The sequence below is a fragment of the Mandrillus leucophaeus genome, unplaced genomic scaffold (genome assembly GCF_000951045.1).
Source record: "Mandrillus leucophaeus isolate KB7577 unplaced genomic scaffold, Mleu.le_1.0 Scaffold160, whole genome shotgun sequence".
Lineage (NCBI taxonomy): Eukaryota > Metazoa > Chordata > Mammalia > Primates > Cercopithecidae > Mandrillus > Mandrillus leucophaeus.
In genome coordinates, this window is record NW_012101588.1 from 2,094,033 (window position 1) to 2,118,817 (window position 24,785).

Genomic DNA, 24,785 nt, shown 5'->3' on the forward strand with positions numbered 1-24,785 from the left:
ACAGCTGCCCTGGGAACACTGGGTGAACTCTGGCACTGTGGTGGCTTTAAGTGAGGGAGCGTCCAGCTGGAAGTCTGAAAACCAGGATCTGTCCCTAGGTCCCCACTGAGCCGCTGAGTTACAGAGCAAATTTCTACCTCTCTGTGCTTCAGTTTCCCAAAGTCTGCCCCCATATCACCTCCTTTCAGTAAAATGACAATAGAAGTGACAATATGGAAAAGTCTTTTTTTTTTTATTTGAGACGGAGTCTCGCTCAGTCGCCCAGGCTGGAGTGCAGTGGCTCGATCTCGGCTCACTGCAAGCTCCACCTCCCGGGTTCACGCCATTCTCCTGCCTCAGCCTCCCAAGTAGCTGGGACTACAGGTGCCCGCCACCACGCCTGGCTAATTTTTTGCATTTTTAGTAGAGACGGGGTTTCACCGTGTTAGCCAGGATGGTCTCCATCTCCTGACCTCATGATCCGCCCACCTCAGCCTCCCAAAGTGCTGGGATTACAGGTGTGAGCCACCGCGCCCGGCCTGGAAAAGTCTTAAAATGAAAGATGCTGATGATGAATGAAGCCAAGTTATTTTAAAACTTTTTATTGAAAACTAACATAAATAGGAAAGTGTGCACATAAGCCTAGCACCACCCAGATCAAGAATGGACAATCACCAAACCCCCGCTGGCCCCTGGAAGTCACTACCAGCCCCTCTGGGAAACTGCTACTCTTGCTTCCAACAGCACAGACGACTTTTGCTAGTTTTGTGCTTTGCATTAATTAATTCAAGTCTGGCTTCTTTGGCTCAACGTCATATTGTGAGATCCAACCATATTGTTGGCTCTAGTGATAGGCTGTTCATTGTCAGTGCTATATAACATTCATTCTCTATGTGAATGGATCACAACTTATGCATCCATTCTCATGCTGAGGCATTTGAGTGGTTTCATATATTGCCCTTGATCTATAGAAAAGATCAGAAATTCTCTTATGCAGAAGGAGTGATCCACAAATGAAATTCACCATCTCTTTCCTATTTTAAATTGGTCTGATCAAAGGAATTTTTGTTTTCCTTCCATGTCAGAACAACATCTGCTCTGACTGTAAATTAAGTATCAATACTTTTGACCAGGAGTTACAGAAAGGAGAAGGGGGTTACTGTATTGACAACTGACTCGAGGGAGTTTTCTTCCTACTTCCAAAGGAAACTAACGTGGCTTTGGATGGTGATTGTTCCTCAAGGAAGGGACTGTCTTGGGTTTCTTTCTGGTTCTGTAACAGTGTCCCACATCCAGGGATGCTAATCAACGTGTGGTGCTGGTGGACAGAGCGGATGGCACGTGGGAGGGGGAACAGCACCCAAACAGGATGCAAAAAAAGGCACTTGAAATTACCACTTTAGAAAATAAAGTGATGTTTATGCACAGAATAACACAATTTCTTGTTCACACATCCCACCTATGACATTAATCAGAGCCTTCACCTATGGGCTGAATGTCATCTTTTCCACTCCTAGTAGTTTACAGATTTTTTACTTTGAAGTGGAGGAGAAAAAAAAAAGACAGAGCTGCCCTAAAAGGAATGAGGAAGTGAGAGCTCTCCAGTGTCTGGCTGGCTTCGTCTGTGTGACAGCCCATGATGTTCTTTCCGGTCTCTGTAATATTCTGAATTTCCACCTGCCCGCCCCCTCGCTTATAATGCAGAGCATGTGAAGGGAGACCGGCTCAGTCTCCCTCTCTCCCAGTGGACTAGAAGCAGCAGAGTGTCATGCTCTTTCTCCCATTCTTTACAGCTCACCGGATGTAAAAGAACTCTGGCTAGAGACCCTCCGAGGGTAAGTACTATATATTAACACGCCTAGAAATTGCAGGCTGCCTCGCCAGTCACAGGTCACTCAGATCACAGGCAACAGAAAACAGCTAGCCCGTGGAATATACACTCACTTTATAAAGTCTCAGGACAAAGAAAGCTTTGCTTCAACGTGAAGGCTGCACCTTTTTGGTGTAGGGATTCTATAAATGTTGTCTTTGTTTCATGTTTACTATTGCAGCATCCTGGAGATACATTTTTTTTTTCCTTTTTGGATTAGATGAGAAAATCCATGCAAAGCACCTACTACGATAGCTGGCATGTAGTGAGGACTCCCCCCAAAAAGTTAATGTTAATGTTAATTTAAAATGTTAATGTAATTGATATCCAAATTATCTCTTGATGGGAATGGAATAAATTGGTGACAACGTTTAGAATGGTAAAGATAGTTGGCTTAAATAATTTAGAAATAATTGTGTTCAGATGCTGTTCTTAACAACATATGACATCTGGTAACACAGAACTGACTTTAAATGAAAACTTGTCTATGTAATAGTTTTTTTTCCAAAGTAAAGGCAATTGAAAAAGTAGTAAAATAGAAAAATAAATAAATAAATAAATAGTTTCAAACTCTGTGCTTTGGCAAAGTGGTGCTGAAAGTGGCCAACCTACTGTGTGTTCCTCCTAACTCCTTTCCATATGATTCGTTGTAGACAGAGCCACAGCCGCACAGGAGTGAAATTCACTCCTGGACAGTCAGTCCCAATACTGATGAAGCTGAGAAGCAGCCACAATGCTGTGAGTGACACTCTCACATTTATTAATTCGCGTTTCCTAGAGGCAAGGGCCAAAAGATATTTACCTAATTTTATTTTTTCTCTTTTAGTCAAAAACACTAAATGCCAGTAATATGGAGACGCTAATCGAATGTCAATCAGAGGTAAGAAAGCAATTTTTGAAACTTTTTATCTGTACTGTGAGAAGGTGGAAAACTTTGTTTTATTGAATATTATTTGGGTTGAATATTAATTATCAGAGTAGTAAATTAACATCACACATGTAGTAAATTAAACACATTAATTAGGATCTTATCTGATGACAATCGAGACTTTAATATTGCCTCTAGAAGCTAGAAAAAAAACATCAATGCACTCTATTGACTTCATTTTTAATATGAATAAAATGTTGTATGTGTGTTTTGCGGGGAAAGACTCGATAGGTTTCTTCAGTCACTATATTTAACTGAAATAAAAATGTTTTTAGGGTGACATCAAGGAACATCCCCTGTTGGCATCATGTGAGAGTGAAGACAGTATTTGCCAGCTCATTGGTGAGTTTTGAAAACATACTGATCTTTTATGTAAGTGCTAACAACCAGCGTTCTTGGTTTGCAAAACCACAGCGTTTTTACTCTACTAGGAATTTTTTTGTATAAGTGTTCTGTTAAAGACCGCAGAACATTAACCCTTAAATGGCAGGTGTGCTCCAACTCACTAGAGCCGGGAGTGCTGCGAGCGGAAAGAGCCTCTCCACAGAGAATCCCCCAGTTCTGCCAAGGGTTTTTAATGCGGTTCCGTCTCCTGGCCATGTATGTTTCCACAATTAGCATGCACACATTTGAAAACACACAGCGTCTTTTCCATTTTCTTCCTTCTCTTATGGAGAATGCATCCAAGAGCCTATGAAGCAACTGTTGCTGATCTCAAATCCCAAAGGACCCACCATTCGCTCTCAATTTTTTTCATAATGCATTTCATTACAGCACAACCCTGACCCAGTTCTCCTGAACCATACAGGCCACTTCTTTCTCATCACGCTTCCACTTGCCAATCTAAAATGTACAGAAACATATGCCAATGCATTTAGAAAATATAGCCTTTATAATTAGTTAAAAAAAAAAAAAGGAGAAGGAAGGAAGGAAAAGAAAAGAAAGAGGGAAACTTTTGAGATTGCAATATCCATTGCACACACATCTTGTGGATTCCGGAAGGACAGAATATCTTGATAACATTTTGCTGATAATTTCCAGTTGCCAGATGTAGGTTCAGACCTTCCTGCCGCGATTCGTATTTGCCTCTGTCCTAAAGCAGCGACCTGGAAAACCCAGGTGACCAGTCACCCGGAAGGAAGAATGGTGTTAGCTCCCTCTAGTGGCTATGCAGTGCCTGCGAGGCTCCAAAGGGTTGGAGCCGGCCCTGCTATGTGCCTTCGAAGAGATACTGAGCAAGTCACTTCCTCACCTTTTAAGTTTCGTTTTCTTCGCCAATTAAAGGAGGAAATCAAAATAATCTATTTCATATCAGAAATTTCCTCTATAGTTATTCAGGCCAGTAGGTTAAGATGGTTGTTTATGATCTGCACAGTTAGGTTTTGCTAATTTTCTGTAGCAAACAACTGGAAAGAGTGAAAACAGGAAAGGTGGAGGCTCTGAGGAACCCTGGTGTTGCTGTTTAGGGAACTGGTTGCCCTGGTAACAGTGTGGTTGTTTATCGGTTGGTTTTTCTAGATTAAGATTCACGCCCTTTGCTTTCTTAAGTTTTCAAAATTATTTTTCTCACATGGCATATACTATCGACCACATTATGTGGCCAACGATACCCATTTTCTTACCTGGATCTTTGCGTATTAACACTGTAGTCTAATTTTTCTCGCTGCCTTGTTTTCTTGGCTGCAGAAGTTAAGAAGAGAAAGAAGGTGCTGTCCTGGCCCTTTCTCATAAGAAGGCTGTCCCCTGCATCAGATTTTTCTGGGGCTTTGGAGACAGACTTGAAAGCATCACTATTTGATCAGCCCTTGTCAATTATCTGTGGTGGCAGCGACACACTCCCCAGACCCATCCAGGTAGGCATGCATTTTCTCATAAACCTACTTCAGTTTTCAGCTGGACATGCAAAATACTGGGGAAATCTGAATGTCATTCTCCTATGAAGTTTGTAGGGACTGATCTTCCATATTTTCCACTCTTCGACATGGCACTCCCACATACGCACGCAGTTAGAAGAATATCTGACTGCTTCCATTCCAGAAATTGAAATTAGTTGTATTTGCCAATGAGCTCAGAGCTATGGTCCCTCCATTTCTCTGACTGCACAGGGTGAAGAATGCCGAAGATTTGTAGCTTCTGAGAAGTCTGAAGGGGAAACAGAATATAGACTTTGTGATCCAAAATCCAATGTTCATATGGAAGTATTTGAAAGGAGAGAGCTCCAAAGTGATTTTAGAAAGTGCAAAATTACAGCTTTCACAATTTGCCTCCTCTTAGAAAAATAGCAGGGTTGAGGAAGGCCATTGATAGCAACTGAACTGAAGCAAAATCTGACATTAATATTCCTGGTAAGACTATCTCAGTATACTAGAGAATATAACTAACTTTTAGGGAGATGATATTTTATGACAAGTAAAGTTAGAAACTATTCATGTACATTATTTTAATTCTTTCTGCAGTCTAAGCATAGATCTTCATGCATTAGTAGCAGCACAGTGTGTATCTTCGAACCAAGGGTAACCCTTTCCTGTTCCTATTGCTGTTTCCTTTAGGACATTCTCACTATTCTATGCCTTAAAGGCCCTTCAACGGAAGGGATATTCAGGAGAGCAGCCAACGAGAAAGCCCGCAAGGAGCTGAAGGAGGAGCTCAACTCTGGGGATGCAGTGGATCTGGAGAGTCTCCCTGTGCACCTCCTCGCTGTGGTCTTTAAGGTGAGTTCAACACGCTTGCGCCAAAAAACCTGCCAAGGGGCCCTGGCACACTCGTTCTCAGGATGCAAGAAATAGGCTCTTCTCTCCACACAGCAAGGTACACTGATCTTGGAGTTTTATTTTTTTCATTAAGCCCTTTATTTATTTATTTGGTAAGCACCTCTGTTTCTGTGACCTCAGATTCCAACAGAAAGCAATGTATTCTGCTCTCTCAAAACTTTGCCAACAACGGGCAATTTGATTGTTCCATGGCAGAATCCACATGCCAAAATCCAGTGGCCCCTCAGAACACACCCACCTGGGGATGGTGCCTCTGACTCTGCTTGATGTTAGAAAGTCGCAGAGAGGCCAAGGGTGTTGCAGAGAGGGTTCCCTGGATTAATCAAATGCAGGAATGAAGGGGCACAATCTATGATGGGCTAAGCATAGAGCACCCTGTGATGGAATGAAAACCAGGTGAAAACGAGGACATGGGACATCATACAGTACCAATAGGCCAATAGCCCGCTCTCATCCCCCAGGACTTCCTCAGAAGTATCCCCCGGAAGCTACTTTCAAGCGACCTCTTTGAGGAGTGGATGGGCACTCTTGAGATGCAGGACGAGGAGGACAGAATCGAGGCCCTGAAACAGTAAGTCATCAAAGTCATCAGTGATTGCCAGGCCGCATCACCTCCGTCTTCTGATTCTTTACACAACTTTGTAAAAGCTTCATGATCCCTGTTTCACGAGAATTGTGATGTTTAGGGAATCTGAGTGGAATTGCTTGTCCACTCCCAGAATAAAAACCAGAGGGTGCCCTGGACTTTTGAAGTTTAATTTTAGCCAAATGAAAGGAAATATTTCTTCAAAACGTAGGAAGTGAATTTCAATCCTCACAAATCCCAAGAGGTAGGGAAGTCTGAAAATGTAAGCTGTTCAAAAAAGTGTGAGATAAAATCAGACCTGAAAACTGTAACACAGGCTTGCCAGCAAAGTGTAGGAGTTTGGGGTTATCTTTAAGCTACATTGACTGGTGTCATGCAAGGCAACAGTTCTCCCATAAAACATCCCTCAGGATGCAGCCAGGCAATGGGGTGGGGGACGGTTGTTTTGTTCATAAAATTTCATAGCATATTTAATCCTCTTATAATTAACCAAAAGGAAAACTATATAATAACAAATTCCAGTGAGAGTAAAAATAATAACATATGCAATGGAAAGTGTGATCTGTTAGTGATTAGAGAATTCTAAAACCCAAGCTTTGAAATGTCAGCACGGTTATCACATCCTATGAAAGTCTATCTATATGTTATAATTGTCCCACATGGCTAAATATTTTCAATGACATATGTATAGAAGTGAAGACATTAAAATGTCTGCCCCAAAATGAATATTCTAAGATTATCACCATGAGTTTCCACCTAGACATAAAGCATTTTTATAACAATTCCTTCTTCTGAGAAATGAAAAGAATCACCACTTCATTTTTTGAAAAAGAGACTTTAAGAAGTCTAATTTCTTATCATTAGGAACAATGTTGTGATTGAAGTGCTGCCTTATTATGAATATGCCCTTAGAAACTGATTTAGTCGGCTGGGCGCGGTGGCTCAGGCCTGTAATCCCAGCACTTTGGGAGGCCAAGACAGGTGGATCACGAGGTCAGGAGATTGAGACCATCCTGGCTAACACGGTGAAACCTCGTCTCTACTAAAAAAAAAAAAAAAAAAAACATACAAAAAACTAGCCGGGTGAGGTGGCAGGCGCCTATAGTCCCAGCTACTTGGGAGGCTGAGGCAGGAGAATGGCATAAACCCAGGAGGTGGAGCTTGCAGTGAGCTGAGATCAGGACACTGCACTCCAGCCTGGGCGACAAAGAGAGACTCCGTCTCAAAAAAAAAAAAAAAGAAAGAAACTGATTTAGTCTTCATAAAGATTTCTCAGAATGTTGTAAAAAGGTGTCGTCTTCATTTGGTGATTATAATTTGTTTTTGTTTTAAGGCAAGAAAACCAGTCTAGCCGTGTTAGAAACAGAAAGAAATTCTACATGGCTAAATGATTACTCAACAAAACTATTTTCTAAATATAAATGCAAATTCTGGTCTTTAATGCAGATTGGCTTCATAATTTAAGCTCTGTATAAATAATAAAGGGCTGAATTATTCGTGTCCCAATTATAAAGGCCAGTTTCTTAGCTCCTCAAGACCTTGCGGTTAACCAGCCTCACTCTGTGTCAGTTGCCACTGGAAGTGTCTGAATGAGCATTTCACAATATTACTTGTGAAAATGCACCTTCCTCATTTTAAAGGAAGTCTGGTTTCGGCAGAAACTCTCAGCTTGCTACACTGAAGACCATTAGCCTTTTTGAAAACTAACATCCCTTCACTTTATTTCAGGGTTGCAGATAAGCTCCCCCGGCCCAACCTCCTGCTGCTCAAGCACTTGGTCTATGTGCTACACCTCATCAGCAAGAACTCTGAGGTCAACAGGATGGACTCCAGCAACCTGGCCATCTGCATTGGACCCAACATGCTCACCCTGGAGAATGACCAGTGTCTGTCATTTGAAGCCCAGAAGGACCTGAACAACAAGGTTTGTTCTGCTTACTGATGAGAAATCCCCAACTTATGATCTCAGCATCTCTTTGCCAAATGCAGGCAATAAAATGCTTCTGAATGTCTCCAACTGAGTCAGCATCACAGTGAAAATATAAAATGCAAAATGCTTTTGTCATAGGTCCACTCCCTCAGATACATGTATCTAATGAAACTGCATAAATCTGTGTCTTCTGTCGTCTGTGACACAGATGAGTGCTGCAAGTGTTTACATCACTCTGTCCTGATATAAAAAAAGCCCTTTTGTTTTTGTGGTTTGTACGACACAGTCTATCCGTCTATCAATCTGAGAAACTACTTACTTAAATGAAAATGTTATTAATACTTTAATTTTTTGTATGTTCTTAAATTTAAATGCATGTCTCAAAACACCAAGGAGTATCTAACTTTAATGTATATGATTGTTGGCATGGTGGCTCAGGTCTGTAATCTCAGCACTTTGGGAGGCCGAGGCAGGTGAATTGCCTGAGCTCAGGAGTTTGAGACCAGCCTGGACAACATGACAAAATCCCGTCTCCACTAAAAATAGAAAAAATTAGCCAGGCCTGGTGGCACATGCCTGTAGTCCCAGCTACTCGGAAGGCGGAGGCAGGAGAATCAGTTGAGCCCAGGAGGTGGAGGTTGCAGTGAGCCGAGATCGCGCCACTGCACTCCAGCCTGGTGACAGAGTGAGAGCCTGTCTCACAAAAATAAAAAGTATCTGATTGTTACCAAATTTCTGTATGCTCTTTTCAGACACATAAAGATCTCAAATTCTCATTTTGGCATGTGACTCCACTGTGTCCCCATTCTTCCTCACCTCCCTAAAAAAAAAAAAAAAAAAAAAAAAAAAAAAAAAAAAGTCTTCAAGCTGACAAATTGCTTACTTTTCCTCACAGGTGAAGACACTGGTGGAATTCCTCATTGATAACTGCTTTGAAATATTTGGGGAGAACATTCCAGTACATTCCAGTATCACTTCTGTTGACTCCCTGGAGCACACTGACAGTTCAGGTATGGAATGTGCTATCATTTGATTACGATTGTAGGGAAAAGTTCATGCCAGGCTGCCCGTCATGTAAAGCATCTCTGATGTATGAGGTAGAAGTTACCTTCACAAATCCCCAAGTCAGACTAGACTCCAGTCCATTAAACATGAAAACCCTGCTCCGGGCTTTTCCTGCAGCACCTCTCAGACCGCAGATAGTCTTTGCCCCTTCCCAGTGTTCATCGCAAATCACTGCTGATTTCACTAAGTCACCGTTAGCCCTGGAGTTGGGTGAGAAACTTTTGTTTCCACTTCATGGCATATGACTCCATTACAATGGAAATGGGTCCAGTAAAAGGAGCGGTTTTAAAAATTAAGGTCAATAAATTTGCAGTGAAATGCTGTTCTCTCTTTTCTTATTCTCTCCTCTCTTTCTCTCCTTCCTCTCTCCTTTACTCATTTCCTTTCCCTATTTTCCTTCTGATCTCAAAATAAATTCAGAAAGAAACAAACTTTTCATATGGTACATCTCTTGTCATATCAAGCCCCTAAGTAGTTCTGCTAATAAATCACCTAGTACCCTGATTGGTATGAGCAGGGCAAACTGTAGCAAAGTTCATTTCTAAAAGCACCTGAATGGCCATGCGTAGTGGCTCACGCCTGTAATCCTAGCACTTTGTGAGGCCAAAGTAAGCATATCACCTGAGATCAGGAGTTCGAAACCAGCCTAGCTAACATGATGAAACCCCCTCTCTACTAAAAATAGAAAAAACAGCCAGGCATGGTGACGGGCGCCTGTAATCCCAGCTATTCTGGAGGCTGAGGCAGGAGAATTGCTTGAACCCAGGAGGAGGAGGTTGCAGTGAGCCGAGACCACATCACTGCACTCCAGCCTGGGCAACAAAGCAAGACTCTGTCTCAAAAAAAAAAAAAAAATACAAATACAAATAAATAAATAAACCCAAACAAATGTTCAACTGCTCCTTGACTTCCCCCAGATGTGTCGACCCTGCAGAATGACTCAGCCTACGACAGCAACGATCCTGATGTGGAATCCAACAGCAGCAGTGGCATCAGCTCTCCCAGCAGGCAGCCCCAGGTGCCCATGGCCACAGCTGCTGGCTTTGATAGTGGGGGCCCACAGGATGCCCAAGAGGTCAGCCCAGAGCCCATTGTGAGCACCGTGGCCAGGCTGAAAAGCTCCCTCGCACAGCCCGATAGGAGGTACTCAGAGCCCAGCATGCCGTCCTCCCAGGAGTGCCTTGAGAGCCGGGTGACAAACCAAACACTAACAAAGAGTGAAGGGGACTTCCCCGTGCCCCGGGTAGGCTCTCGTTTGGAAAGGGAGGAGGCTGAAGACCCATTTCCAGAGGAGGTCTTCCCTGCAGTGCAAGGCAAAACCAAGAGGCCGGTGGACCTGAAGATCAAGAACTTGACCCCGGGTTCGGTGCTCCCAAGGGCACTGGTTCCCAAAGCCTTCTCCAGCAGCTCGCTGGACGCGTCCTCTGACAGCTCACCCGTGGCTTCTCCTTCCAGTCCCAAAAGAAATTTCTTCAGCAGACATCAGTCTTTCACCACAAAGACAGAAAAAGGCAAGCCCAGCAGAGAAATTAAAAAGCACTCCATGTCTTTCTCCTTTGCCCCTCACAAAAAAGTGCTGACCAAAAACCTCAGCGCAGGGTCTGGGAAATCGCAAGACTTTACCAGGGACCACGTCCCAAGGGGTGTCAGAAAGGAAAGCCAGCTTGCCGGCCGAATCGTGCAGGAAAATGGGTCTGAAACCCACAATCAAACAACCCGCGCCTTCTGCCTGAGACCCCACGCCCTCTCGGTGGATGATGTGTTCCAGGGAGCTGACTGGGAGAGGCCTGGAAGCCCACCCTCTTATGAAGAGGCCATGCAGGGCCCGGCAGCCCGACTCGCGGCCTACGGGAGCCAGACCGTGGGGAGCATGACCGTGGGGAGCATGAGGGCGAGGATGCTGGAGGTGGACTCCCTCCTACCCCCTCTTCCGCCTGCTCACCACACAGGAGACTCAAGACACAGGGACAGCAAAGAGCCACTCCCTGGCCACGGACTCTCTCCCCTGCCTGAGCGATGGAAACAGAGCAGAACTGTCCATGCTTCTTGGGACTCTCTGGGGCATGTGTCTGGCCCAGGGAGACCTGAACTCCTCCGGCTAAGGACCGTCTCCGAGTCCGTGCAGAGGAATAAGCGGGACTGTCTCATGCGACGATGTAGCCAGCCGGTCTTTGAGGCTGACCAGTTCCAACATGCCAAAGAATCGTATATTTAGGAGGGAGGCCATACGCCATGCCATAGCTTGTGCTATCTGTAAATATGAGACTTGTAAAGAACTGCCTTTAGATTGTGATTTTAAAAGGTCTTGAATAAGCTCCTTTAGAACGCTGTGCAAAGCCCTCCTCAGTGAGGATAGCTACACCATGGCCATGGTGCATCAGATAGTCTGTGTGTACCCGGATTTGTGCAATATGTAACAAATGTATAAAATGTATTATAGATAAGGTGTTAGGTGCAAAGAATGTCTAATAATCCCTGCATACGTTTGTGGATTTGCAGTGAAGTACATTGCTGTTCCTTGCTTCCTGGGGCACTTTTCTCTTGGCTAGTGTTTGAAAATTATCTTTGCTTTTATAATGTGGCCTCAAATGTCATGCCAATTTTCACATTTTCCACAAACTCCATTTAGGGAGAAGTGTTTAAACCCCCGATAAGTTTACTCTATACCAGAGTAAACTATATATTACTCCATATAAGCAGCCTTGCAATAACTAATCACCACCATAGATGAAAGAAACAGACTGCAAGGAACAGAGCTGAGCGTCTGGAGCCATCAAAGGCATTAAAAACTCCAGCAAAAGCAGAGGTCATAGCAAAAATCATGAAAAACACTTCAACCTGTCCTTTCAATCATCCAATTAAATTTGGGTAAATTAATGAAAATGTATTATATCAATATTAACTCATCTACAGCACTTTGAGTTTCTTTGTAATTCATGATGTCCTATCCTATAGTGTGGAGGTAAATGATTTTATATGCATTGGGGGTCATATATAAAACTTCAATGTAATTTCACTACAATAAATTGCCTTCCTTATTTGAAAGTAAAAATGTTCATTTTTTTATTGACATGTTATCTCCTTTCCCTCGATTAATAGAAATCCACCGAGAAAATCATTCACATATTGGTTCACTCAACAAGCATTTATTGAATATATATTCACTATTCTAGACTAACAGCAAGACTGGAGATCTTGTTTAGGAAGAAGCAGTCTCTGTTCTCCAGAATTTGCAAAACCATAAAAAAGTACCTACTTTAAGCCATTTTCTTTTTCAGCAACCAGTCATTCTGCCAGAAAAATTTAGTACACAAATAAAGGATAATATAATAAATGTAAAATTTCTCATTTCTAGCGAATTAAACTTTCCAGTAATTTTACATCTCATCTCATCTCATTCTTATGATGCTCACTTTGCTTAATGATTGGCAAACATAATGGTAAAATGTTTGTAATGTATTAGAACTTTACTGCTCAATTATTAAGATATTTATCCAGTATCTTTGAGATACTGGACTTCAATTTTCCTTATTTCATCAACTTTTTAAAAGAAAATATCATACATGCTTCTCATTTGCTATAGAAATATGTTGTGTTGAGTCTTTTCAGAGATGATTTATCAATAATGTTGTGCAACGTTAATAATGTTGTAAATAGACTGCTCAAGGCAGCACACTCAGACCTAATATTAAAAATACTTTATTGATGGGCCAGGCGTGGTGGCTCATGCCTGTAATCCCAGCACTTTGGGAGGCCGAGGTGGACAGATCATTTGAGATCGGGAGTTTGAGACCAGCCTGGCCAACATGGTGAAACCCCATCTCTACTAAAAATACAAAACATAGCCAGGTGTGGTGGTGGGCACCTGTAGTCCCAGCTACTTGGGAGGCTGAGGCAGGAGAATCACTTAAATCCGGAAGGCAGAGGTTGCAGTGAGCCGAGATCATGCCACTGTACTTCCGTTGGGGTGACAGAGTGAGACTTGGTCTCAAAAAATTAAAATAATAAATAAATAAAATAAAAATAAAAATACTTTATTAAGCACCAATAATATATAAATTTCATGGGGGCAGAGCTCAACTGACTGCTAAATTAAGCAGTCCTTTTCCAGAGTTGGTCACTAATAGCAATAGTTACAATTTTAGCATCTACCATGTGCCAGGCACTGCACTAAGTATTTTAGTACTGAAAAAAAATCCTCTGCCTCTAACAATAACCACTTCTCATTGAGAATCAGAGGATTCCCATCAATAGACCACTAAGACTACTAACCAGGAAGCCACAAATGTATTCCAACTTTACCACTCACCTGATCTCCGTGTGACCCTGCTCACTCAGGTCACGAAAACCCTACCCAAATTTTCTTATTTTTAAAAAGTGGAATGAAACCGAAGTCCTCTACACACATGAATAGCACATTGTGCTGATGAACGTTCAGGAGCTCCCTGCCCAAGCAAATGTTGTTGTTAGTCTTTGAACAGTGCACTCAGTCACAGTTGACTATTTCAAATATTGCACGGCGTGGTAGCCCCACTCCTACCTACAGAGTCTGTCTGCCTTTCAAAAGGTTTCCCCAACCTGGCTCCCAAGTATATTAGTTCTTGAGGGCTGCTGTAGAAAGTCCCATAGATGGGGTGGCTCAGACCACAGAAATGTATGTCTCACAGTTCTGAAATCCAGAGGTCTAAGGTCCAGGTTTCAGCAGGGGTGGTTCCCTCCGGGGCTGTGAGGGAGAAGAGGTTCCAGGGCTCTCTCCTTAGCACAGATGGCCTCCTCCCTGTGTCTCTTCACATCGTCTTCCCTCTACGTGAGTCTGCCTCCAAATTTCCCCTTCTTCTAAGGACACCAGTTACACTGGATTAGGACCCATCCTAATGACCTCATTTTACCTCTGTAAAGGGCTTCTCTCCAAATATAGTCACATTCTGAGATGTTGGGGATTAGGACTTCAACATATGAATTTGGAGGCAGCAAGACAGTTCAACCCGTAACACCAAGTTTTTCAAAATACTACTGAATGACACCTTCAATATGCCAATACTTTTTAATATTTCACCATAACCAGAGAGCAAGGGTGTACAGTGCGATTTAGATGGCATTAAAATGATGCCTTAGTCAAGGATCCAGGAACACCAGAGTTCTGTCCTCTATTGACTTCCTAAGGGCCCACACTAATGACAAATGGGAAAATCACAGATGTACCTGACGCCCCAATGCAAAGTGTATAGTAAAACTGGGTTGGAAGTCAGGGTCTAACTAGGAGACTAAACTTAAATTCAGTTCTGATTCCCTGGGAGATGCTCTCTCCTCCGGTAAAGAGGGGGAGAGGTGGATGACGCATGATACACGGATTATCTGTGCTGACACACTGTGCACCGTGCCCCCACCCACACACCAGCACTACTGAGGACTGAAAGAAATTAAAACTTGTTCCAGAAATGTTGACTTGTGGGAGTTAACCAAGGTTAGGCACTTTTGTGGGAGCTTAGCAAAACTAAGATTGCACGAGAACTTGAACGCAACAAATACAACACCTCTGTTACACTGGTATCCCTTGGAAGCTGAAGTCGCAGCTATGGTTTTTAGCACTAATAAAACAAATAATAGTTAATGGCCATAGCGCATCCCATGGCCATAGACAGAATGTGCGAAGAGCTACGAACACTGTTTATCCTTAGGTTTATCCTAAATTAAAAGAATATATTGACAGATAAATTCTTCTGATTGTGATCTCACTGGAAAAATCGCCAATACACGCTTCCCTCTTGAAAGGTTAAACAGACAGAAACTCACATCAGATGCGATCTTCCATGTTTCCAGTTCTTTTTTAATTACATTATGTAATCTCAACTCTTCCTCTGAAAAAAGAGAATTACTAAGGAATCAGAGGGATAAACATTTTGCTAGAATTGGAAGTGAATCACTTTTTAGCAATATTTTAAATGTGGACTGAACTTCTGCATTATGTTCACTCCAGAGTAAAAACTAAATGTAAATGAGGAAAAACAAATGGGATGAAGTGCTTCCTCCTACTATAGGCTACAAAGAGGTGGGCATTGTGAAACAAGCAAACTTGCGGAATGCAAAATCTGGCCAGAAACAGGAAATGCAGAATGTTAACATCTCCGTGGAAAAAGAAAGACAACGTGTTGAATGAATATACGACCCAAATTCAAATTCACGGAACCTGAGTCTGTGAATACTCTAAAATCTGCTCCCATGCACAGGGCACTAAACCTGTCTAAGCTCCAGTTTCTCCATCTATCAGATAAGGGTAATGATAACCTGCATCAGTTATGGAACACATGTAACAGAAAACCCAGACAACAGATGCTTAAATAAGAAGGAGGTTTGTGCGCCCTATGAAAAGAACAGACTGGCAGTCCAGGGCTGGGATCATGGCCTCCTCCGGCCCCGGGTTCCTTCACACTCAGAGCCAGTCATGGGGCTATGACCTGTGGACCCAATGCTAGGGTAATTCTCTGCTATTGGCATTTTTAGAGTATTAATAATTGAGAACTGCAGTCCTGCATGTCCACTTTGCACTGGGCCCTGCAAATTATGTAGCCAGTCTAGTTCACAACTTCAAGCTTTCTAGTCTACCATCCTTTCTGGGAACATGATCCTCTTCCCCTAACCTTTCCTTCCAGATCCTAAGCGGGAACTTTCTGCTCAATAACCTCTACCTCCATCCCAGAGGCCAGAACTTAGTACGTGGCTTCTCTTTTTTTTTTTTTTTTTTTGAGTCTCCCTCTGTCGCCCAAGCTGGAGTGCGGTGGCATGATCTCGGCTCACTGCAACCTCTGCCTCCCGGACTCAAGCAATTCTCCTGCCTCAGCTTCCCAAGTAGTTGGGAGTACAGGTGCATGCCGCCACACCCAGCTAATTTTTTGTATTTTAGTAGAGACGGGGTTTCACTGTGTTGCCCAGGCTGGTCATGAACTCCTGAGCTCAGGCAATCCGCCCACCTTAGTCTCCCAAAGAGCTAGGATTACAGGCATGAGCCACTGCGCCTGGCCAGTACATGGCTACTCTTACCAGCAGAGGAACCTAAGGATACAGTTTTTATAGCCAATTGCCTCTCCCAGCAAAATCAGTAAGAAACTAGAAGCAGATGGATACTGTGGAAGGCCTTGACACAAAAGTCAAATAAAAGAGATCGTCGGTACAATGAAACACATCCAAATTTAGTTGCTCTAATGATTAAAAAGGCAGGATAAAGTAGATTATCTACTTAATATAATGAGACCATTGAAAATGTTCCATATAATTAGGAATAATAAAAAGATAAGGCAGATAATCTCAAGAGTATTTCAATTATTTGTATGCTCACTGTGAGAATTTTATAATTATACAACAGTTTTAAGTAAAATAAATTAGTAACAAATATTAACTGCCCTCCTACAATATAAAAATATTATATTTGTATAAGGAGTTAACAATCTAGTAGAGAATAAGACACCTTTGACAGCAAAGGTAGATTCCAAGTGAGTGATAATAACACAAAATACGTAGTAGAAATGAATGAGTGCTGCGTGGTCTCATTACTTTAGGATATACTTCCCATTTAAAGGAACCTTAAAGATTTCAAACAAGTGTAAGTACAACGTTCAGAACAATTGTGGAAGGTTCCAGCTGGATATTCACTTACAAGATCTGGCAATATCTTTGAGAAGTAAATAGTTAGATGTCATTTTTCCATCTTTGCTGAAAAGGGCATTTCCTATCCAACATTTGTTTTGAAAAAGACAAAGCAGTAGATAAGGTAACTGCTGCTATACGGGCTGTTCATCTTTCCAAACAACACGTATCTTGTTAGTTTCCTAAGCAAGGATTTTCAATGGCTTCTTAACACTGTTTTTATTGAGTCTAAAGTCCTCTGCCTACCATCTATCATTCAAGACCCTTCTTAATTTAGGCCCACCCTAAGTAAGCAAATTTACTAATTTTCTTAACTCTCTAGTGGCTTTCTACCATAAATCACAATTATGACAACAGCTAATTATATATATTAACACTAAGAATCTGAGATATAGCTACAGTGGTGTTCAGATGAAAATTCACATCCTCATATGATTATATTAATAAACAAAAGTAAAAATGAATGAATTCAGCATACCACTCATGGAGTTAGGAAAGGAAATAATAAAGTTGAAATTAATAATTTAGAAAACAGAAAAAGAATAAAACTGATAAATACAACCAAAGCTGACTCTCTGAAAAAATAAATAAAACAAATTCCTGCTTAATCTAAGCAAGGAAAAGGGAGAAATTAAAAACATACAACATGAGAAATGCTAATGGGACAATAACTACAGAAAATTAGAAGAAACAAAAGACAACTTCACAAATATATTTGAATATTCTATGCAAATATATTTGAAGTACTATATATTATAACATATAATATTATATTATACATTATATTAATAGGTATTATATATTATACTAATATATTTGAATATGCTATGCAACTATATTTGAAATATGAATGAGATTATCATTTTTCTAGGAAGATATCATTTACCAACCTGATGACAAAAAAGAGAAAAATCTTAAGCAGATTTATTTCATAGATGAAACAAAGAAACTAGCCAACCACTCTCCCTAATTCCCTAAGTCCAGTCGGTTTCACAGGGATTTCTCCCAAATATTTAAAAAACAGATCATTCCAGTGCCATTTAAACTACCTAGACTATGAAAAAGAAAAAAAAATTTTAAATTATTTTGATAAAGCAACTATAGCACTGCTACCAAAACCCAGTAACAATTTCATATACACATAAAGGAAAATTACAGATCAGTCTTACAAATGTTGATGTAAAAATTATAAATTATCCAACAGAATATATGATGACCAAGTGACATTTATTCCCAAATGCAAATATGACTTGATGGAGGAATTATTAATATATCATACTAATAAGTTAAAGGGAAAGTAATATGACTAGATTTATAGATAGTAAGACAAGCCCTATCAAAATTTAATCTCCATTATGAGGTTTTTATTTATTTATTATGTTTTTAAAAATAATACAGATAGGGTTCCACTATGTTGACCAGGCTGGTCTTGAACTCCTGGCCTCACGTGATCCTCCCATCTCAGCCTCCCAAAGTGCTGAGATTGCAGGTGTGAGCCACTGCACCTGGGCTTTTGAGGTCTTTTAAAAAAATATATTTAATAAAACAGAAATGAATGAACATAATTTTTTTAAAAAAATATGTCTATCTCAGACCAAAAGGCAATATCAGACTTAATAAGGAAACACTAGAAGTTCCCTTGAAGTCAGAAAAAAGTCTGATTGGCACTATATCCTTTTATTATCTAACACACTCTGGTGGTACTATCTAAAGCTACCAGACAAGAGAAAGAAATCGGAGAAACAAAAATTGTTAGAGAGGAGGCAAGGCTATGACTATTTACAAATTATATAATTGGATATCTGGAAAATTCATGAGAACCAACTAAAAACAAAAATTACTAGAAATAAAACACATTCAGCAATCAAGGTATAAAATAAATACACGGAAATCACAAGCCTCTGTGCATACTAACAGCCAGAAAATATAACGGAAGAAAAGGTCCCAAGTACGTTCACAACAAATAGATAGAAATACAGTTAGCAAAACCAGTCTTTAATAAGATAGGAATCAATGAACACAATTTTCTAAAATATGTCTGTCTCAGACCAAAAGACAGTATCAGACTTAATAAGGAAACAAAATGTTCCTGCAGGACAAAGAAGTAGAGTTGAATAAACAGAACCACTTATTATCTCTTTGGAGAGTAACATAAAAATCATAAAATATGTCAAGTTGTCCTAAGTTAATTTTTAAATTTAAGGTGATCTTTATTTAAAAAAAAAAAAGGAAGCATTTTTTTATTTTTTATTTTTTTGGTTGTTTTTGTTGCTCACTAGAACTAAAGAAAACTGAATCCACAAATCATATTAAAAAAGCAGTAAGCCCTAATACGACAGAAGACTCTAGAAAAGAGGAGCAATGATGGAAAACTAGAAACCAGCCCTTCTAGATTTTAAGCGACACTCAACACTTTTGGGAACTGGAGCTTGAACAGATCTACTGAACAGAACAGAGGCAAATGCATACAGGACTTTGGTATGCAAAGCTGGCATTTCAAATCAGTGGGGACTATAAAGACGATTCAATAAATGGTGTTGGTATAAATGAGTGGCCATTTGGGGAGGAAAAAAAAGAAACATTGGGACCATATCAATTTATGCTAGGGGAAATTCTGGATAGGTGGAAGGTTAAATGTGGGAAGTGAACGAATCAAAGTTCTAAGAGAAATGAGGAAAAAATCATTTATAATATCAGAGTGGGAAAGCCTTGAGAACATGACTTAAAATCCAGAAGACATGAAAGAAAATAATGACAAGTTAAAAACATAAAAATCAAAAACATCTGCATGAGTGAAACACCATAAACAAAGTCAAAAGACAAAGGACAAACTTGGGAAAATATTTGCATCTCATCTAACAGAAACAGAGCTAATTTGGTTTTATTTATTTTAATAGCTTTAGGGGTACAGGTGGGTTTTGGTTACATGGATGAATTGTACAGTGGTTAAATCTGGGATTTTAGTGGACCCATCGTCACCCCAAGTAGTGTACATTGTACCCAATAGGTACTTTTTCATCCCTTACCTCCCTCCTAACCTCCCCCATTCTGAGTCTCCAATGTCCACAGTACCACTCTGCATGCCTTTTTGAACCCATAGTTTAGCTCCCACTTATCAGTGAGAACATGCAGTATTTGGCTTTCTGTTCCTGCATTAATTCACTTAGGATAATGGCCTCTAGCTCCATCCATGTTTTGGCAAAGGACACAATTTCATTCTTGGGGCTAACTTTTAAAGTTCCTGTAAAAAGATAAAGGAAAGGACAAAACTCAGTAACAAATGTGCAAGGGATATGAACAGCCAATACATAGAAAAAGAAAAGCAAATGGAACTGGGCATGGTGGCTCATGCCTGTCGTCCCAGCACTTTAGAAGGCTGAGGTGGGCAGATAGCTTGAGCCCAGAAGTTAAGAGACCAGCCTGAGCAACATAGTGAGACCCCCTCTCTATTTTAAAATATGTTTAAAAAAAAAAAAAAAAAAAAAAAAAGCAAATGGTTCTTTAACTTTTGAAAAGATACACTCATTTTTTTAAAAAAACTAAACTACACGAAGACACTTTCTCCCATGAGATAAGCAAAAATCTAAAAGTTTAATAATACACTATGCTGATGTGTACATCTGTTATGTGTAACAGGTGTATAACTAAATGTGTACATCTAAATGTAGATATACACCTGTGTACATGTTATTAAATGTACTGCTAAATATTTTTGAACCTATTATAAATGAAATTGTTTTTCAATTCATTTTCCAGTGGTTGCTGCTAAAATATAAGAATAGAATTGGCCAGGCACAGTGGCTCATGTCTGAAATCTCATCCTTTGTGAGGCTGAGGCAGGAGGATCACTTGAGGCCAGGAGTTCAAGACCAGCTTGCTCAATAGAGTGAGACCCCCATCTTGACAAAAATAAAAAATAAGCTGGATGTGGTGGCACATGCCTGTAGCCTCAGATACTTAGGAGGCTGAGGTGGGAGGATCACTTGAGCAAGGAGTTTGAGGCTGCAGTGAGCTATAATTGTGCCACTGCACTCCAGCCTGGGTAAACAGAGCAAGACCCTGTCTGTAAAATTTTAAAAAGAAAACAGAATTGATTTTTGTATTTTAATTTTATATACTTTGACATATTTACTTATTACTTGATGTCGTTTGGCTCTGTGTCCCCACCCAAATCTCATGTTGAATTGTGACCCTGAGTGTTGGAGGTGGGGCCTGGAGGGAGGTGATTGGATCGTGGGGGTGGTTTCTAATGGTTTAGTACCATCTCCCTACTGCTGTCTTATGATGGAATTCTCATGAGATCTGCTTGTTTAAAAGTGTGTAGCACTTCCCCTTTCACTCTCTCTTACCTGCCATCATGTAAAGATGTGCTGGCTTCCCCTTCACCGTCTGCCATGATTGTAAGTTTTCTGAGGCCTCCCCAGCCATGTCTTCTGTACAGCCTGCAGAACTGTGAGTCAATTAAACCTCTTTTCTTCATAGATTGCCCAGTCTCAGATAGTTCTTTATAGCAGTATGAGAATGGACTAATACAGGAAATTGGTATCAGAGAAGTGGGGCATTGCTACAAAAGATACCTGAAACTGTGGAAGCAGCTTTGGATGGGTAGAGGTTGGAACAGTTTGGAAGGCTCAGAAGAAGACAGGAAGATAAGGGAAAGTTTGGAACTTCCTAGAGACTTGTTGAATGACTTTTACCAAAATACTGATAGTGAGATACAGACAATGAAGTCCAGGCTAAGGAGGTCTTAGATGGAGATGAGGAACTTACTGGAAACTGGAGTAAAGGTCATTCTTGCTATGCTTCAGCAAAAAGACTGCTGGTATTGTGCCCCTGCTCTAGGGATCTGTGAAATTTGAACTTGAGAGAGATTAAAGTATCTGGTGGAAGAAATTTCAAAGCAGCTAACCATTCAAGAAGTGACCTGGCTGCTTCTAACAGCATATGCTCATATGCGTTCGCAAAAAAGGTGGTCTAATATTGAAACTTACATTTAAAAGGGAAGCAGAGTATAAAAGCTTGGAAAATTTTCAGCCTGCCATGTAGTAGAAAAGAAAAACCTATTTTCTGGGAAGTAATTCAAGCCAGCTGCAGAAATTTACATAAGTAAAAAGGAGCAAAATGTTAATAGCCAAGACAATGGGGAAAATGCCTCTAAGACATTTCAGAGACCTTCATAGCAGCCCCTCCTATTACAGGCCCAGAGGCCTAGGAGGGAGAAAAGGTTCTGTGGGCCAGGCCCAGGGCCTTACTATTCTGTGCAGCCTTGGGACATGGTGCCCTGAATCCCAGCCACTCCAGTTTCAGTCATGGCTAAAAGGGGCCACAGTACAGCTTGGGCCATTGCTTCAGACGGTGTAAGCTCCAAGTCTTGATGGCTTCCCTGTAGTATTGGGCCTGTGGGTAAGCAAAGGGCAAGAGTTGAAACTTGGGAGCCTCTGCCTAGATTTCGGAGGATGTATGGAAACACCTGGATGTCTGGAAACACCTGGATGTCCAGGCAGAAGTCTGCTGCAGGACTGGATCCCCCATGGAGAACCTCTACAAGGGCAGTGTGAAGGTAAAATGTGAGATTGGAGCTCCCACCAAGTTCCCACTGGGGCACTGCCTAATGGAGCTGTGAGAAGACAGTCATCATCCTCCAGACTCCAAGATGAGAGATCCACTGACAGCATGCACTGCGCACCTGAAAAAGCTGCAGGCACTCAATCCCAGCCCGTGAAAGCAGCTGTGGGGCTTGTATCCTGCAAAGCCACAGAGGCAGAGCTGCCCAAGGCCTTGGGAGCCCACCCCTTGCATCAGTGTGCCTTGGATGTGAGACATGGAATCAAAGGAGAGTATTTTGGAGCTTGGAGATTTAATGACTGTCTTCCTGGGTTTTGCTTGCAAGAGGCCTGTAGCCCCTTTGTTTTGGCCAATTTCTCCCTTTTGGAATGGGAGCATTTACTCAATGCCTGTACCCGCATTGTATCTTGGAAGTAACTAACTTGTTTCTTTATTTTACAGGCTCATAGGTAAAGGGTACTTGCCTTGTCTCAGATGAGACTTTGGACTGGGACTTTTGAGTTAATTCTGGAATGAGTTAAGAATTTGGAGGATTGTTGGGAAGGCATAACTGTTTTTGAAACATGAAAAGGACATGACATTTGGTAGAGGCCAGGCACAAAATGATATGGTTCGGTTCTGCGTCCTTACCCAAATCTCATGTTGAATTGTGATACTGAGTGTTGGAGGGGGGGCTGGTGAGAGGTGATTGAATCATAAGGGTGGTTTCTAATGGTTTAGCACCATCCTTCTAGTGCCATCTTGTGATGGAATTCTCATGAGATCTGCTTCTTTTAAAAGTGGGTAGCACCTCGCCCTTCATTCTCTCTCTTACCTGCCACCATGTGAAGATGTGCTGGCATCCCTGTCACCTTCTGCCATGATTATAAGTTTCCTGAAGCCTCCCCAGCCATACCTCTTGTACAGCCTGTGGAACTGTGAGAAAATTAAGACTTTTCTTCAAAGATGACCCAGTTTCAGGTAGTTCTTTATAGCAGTGTGAGAATGGAATAATACGCTACTTCTAATTATTTTGTAGATCCTTAGGATGTCCAAAACAGTCATATGTAAACAATCATATTGCCTGCAAATAAGGACGATTTTGCTTCCTTCTTTCCAATCTTTATTATTTTATCATTCTTTATTGCAGTGGCTAGAAGCTCCAATTCAATATTGAGTAGAAGTGGTAAAAAAAAAAAAAAAATGAGCACATTTGCCTTTTTTCTGATTTTGGTAGAATATCATTTAATATTTCACCATTAAGTATAATGCTTGCTGTAGGTTTTTCATAAATATTCTTTATGAAGTTGAAGAAGTCCTTTATAGTCTCAGTTTGGTGAGAAATTTTCTTATAAACGGATATCAAATTTTGTCATATTTTTTATCTACATGTGAAAATGAACAGATAGTTTTTTCTCCTTTATTCTGTTAATATGGTGAGTTATATTGATTTTCAATATATTGTTAAACAAACCTTGAATTCCTGGGATAAAACTAATTGGTTATGCTGTATTATTTTATTATTTGCTTCATGTTTGTCTCCTCTGCTGTTAGTCCCTCTTGTTCTCCCTTTCCTATATTCTTTTGGATTAAGTGAATATTTTTATAATTTCATTTTAACTTACCTATTGGTCTTTTAGTCTTTTACATGATTTCTTAGAAGCTCCTCTAGAGACTACAATATAATCCCTTAACTTCTCAGTCTACTCGCAATTTTATTGGTCCATTTACCCTCCCCAGCCATACCACCAACACTGCCACCATCTTTTATGCCATAGCTGCCATATAATCTATCTATATGTGATATAAACCTTAAGTCAATATTATAATATGTCCTTTATACAGTTGTGCATATATGAAAAAATTGAGAGGAAAATTGGTCTTTGATGTTTACCCCAATATTTATAATTTTCTATGCTTTTCATTCCTTTTCTCATATTCTGTACAACTTTCTTTAGCTTCTGGAAGTGCAGGTCTTCTGGTGATGAAATCTCAGTTTTCTGATATCTGAAGATGTCTTCATTTTGCTTTCATTCTTGAAGGATATTTTTGCTAAACAGAGATTTCTAAGCTGACAGTTTTTTCTTTAAGCACTTCAACAATTTCATTCCACTGTCCCTGACTTCTATAATTTCTGCTGAGAAGTCCACAACCATTGAAATCATTATTCTCCTATATATAATGTGTCATTTTTATTTACTGCTTTTAAGATTCCCCTTTGTTTTTTGTTTGTTTGTTTGTTTTCAGTAGTTTGACTATGATGTGTCTAGTTTGTTTTTCTTTGTATTTATCCTGTTTGGGATTCACAAAGCTTATCCAATCACAAAATGTAAACATCTTATTAAATTTAGGATGTTTTCAGCCACTATTTTTTCAAATGTTTGCCATCTCATTCTTTTTCTCCTCTCTTCCTGATACTTTAACTATCCATAATGTCAGCTTTTTTAATATTGTGCCACACATTCCTGAAG

At 40.6% G+C, this 24,785-nt stretch overlaps 1 protein-coding gene and 1 long non-coding RNA gene across 4 annotated transcripts; one reads left to right on the forward strand and one right to left on the reverse strand.

Annotated features, from left to right (window-relative positions):
- Nucleotides 1-1,540: 1,540 nt before the first annotated feature.
- TAGAP (T-cell activation RhoGTPase activating protein) lies at nucleotides 1,541-12,700 on the forward strand. Of its 3 annotated transcripts, none has more exons than XM_011975933.1 (10): nucleotides 1,541-1,814; nucleotides 2,503-2,587; nucleotides 2,676-2,729; nucleotides 3,053-3,119; nucleotides 4,464-4,630; nucleotides 5,327-5,488; nucleotides 6,010-6,119; nucleotides 7,863-8,058; nucleotides 8,960-9,074; nucleotides 10,047-12,700. In XM_011975933.1, exons 2-10 carry the CDS (start codon nucleotides 2,561-2,563, stop codon nucleotides 11,342-11,344), a joined length of 2,196 nt encoding a protein of 731 aa, XP_011831323.1. In that variant the 5' UTR covers nucleotides 1,541-1,814; nucleotides 2,503-2,560; the 3' UTR covers nucleotides 11,345-12,700. The 3 variants fall into 3 exon arrangements, with proteins under 3 accessions (XP_011831323.1, XP_011831325.1, XP_011831324.1); XM_011975934.1 differs by having other exon boundaries at nucleotides 1,672-1,814; nucleotides 2,507-2,587; XM_011975935.1 differs by lacking the exon at nucleotides 4,464-4,630.
- On the reverse strand, nucleotides 3,647-21,215 carry LOC105536542. Its single transcript, XR_001005607.1, has 4 exons — nucleotides 21,120-21,215; nucleotides 19,934-20,011; nucleotides 5,787-5,923; nucleotides 3,647-4,910 (listed from the first exon to the last, which is right to left on the reverse strand). It is a non-coding gene; the product is annotated as an uncharacterized LOC105536542 (long non-coding RNA).
- Between the last annotated feature and the right edge of the window lie 3,570 nt (nucleotides 21,216-24,785).

Bases quoted from the DNA above. Each gene is read 5' to 3' on its own strand.
- TAGAP (XM_011975933.1), top strand. From the start codon at position 2,561: ATGAAGCTGAGAAGCAGCCACAATGCT. The intron at 2,730-3,052 runs GTAAGAAAGCAA...AAATGTTTTTAG, and splicing joins TAATCGAATGTCAATCAGAG to GGTGACATCAAGGAACATCC. The intron at 9,075-10,046 runs GTATGGAATGTG...GACTTCCCCCAG, and splicing joins GGAGCACACTGACAGTTCAG to ATGTGTCGACCCTGCAGAAT.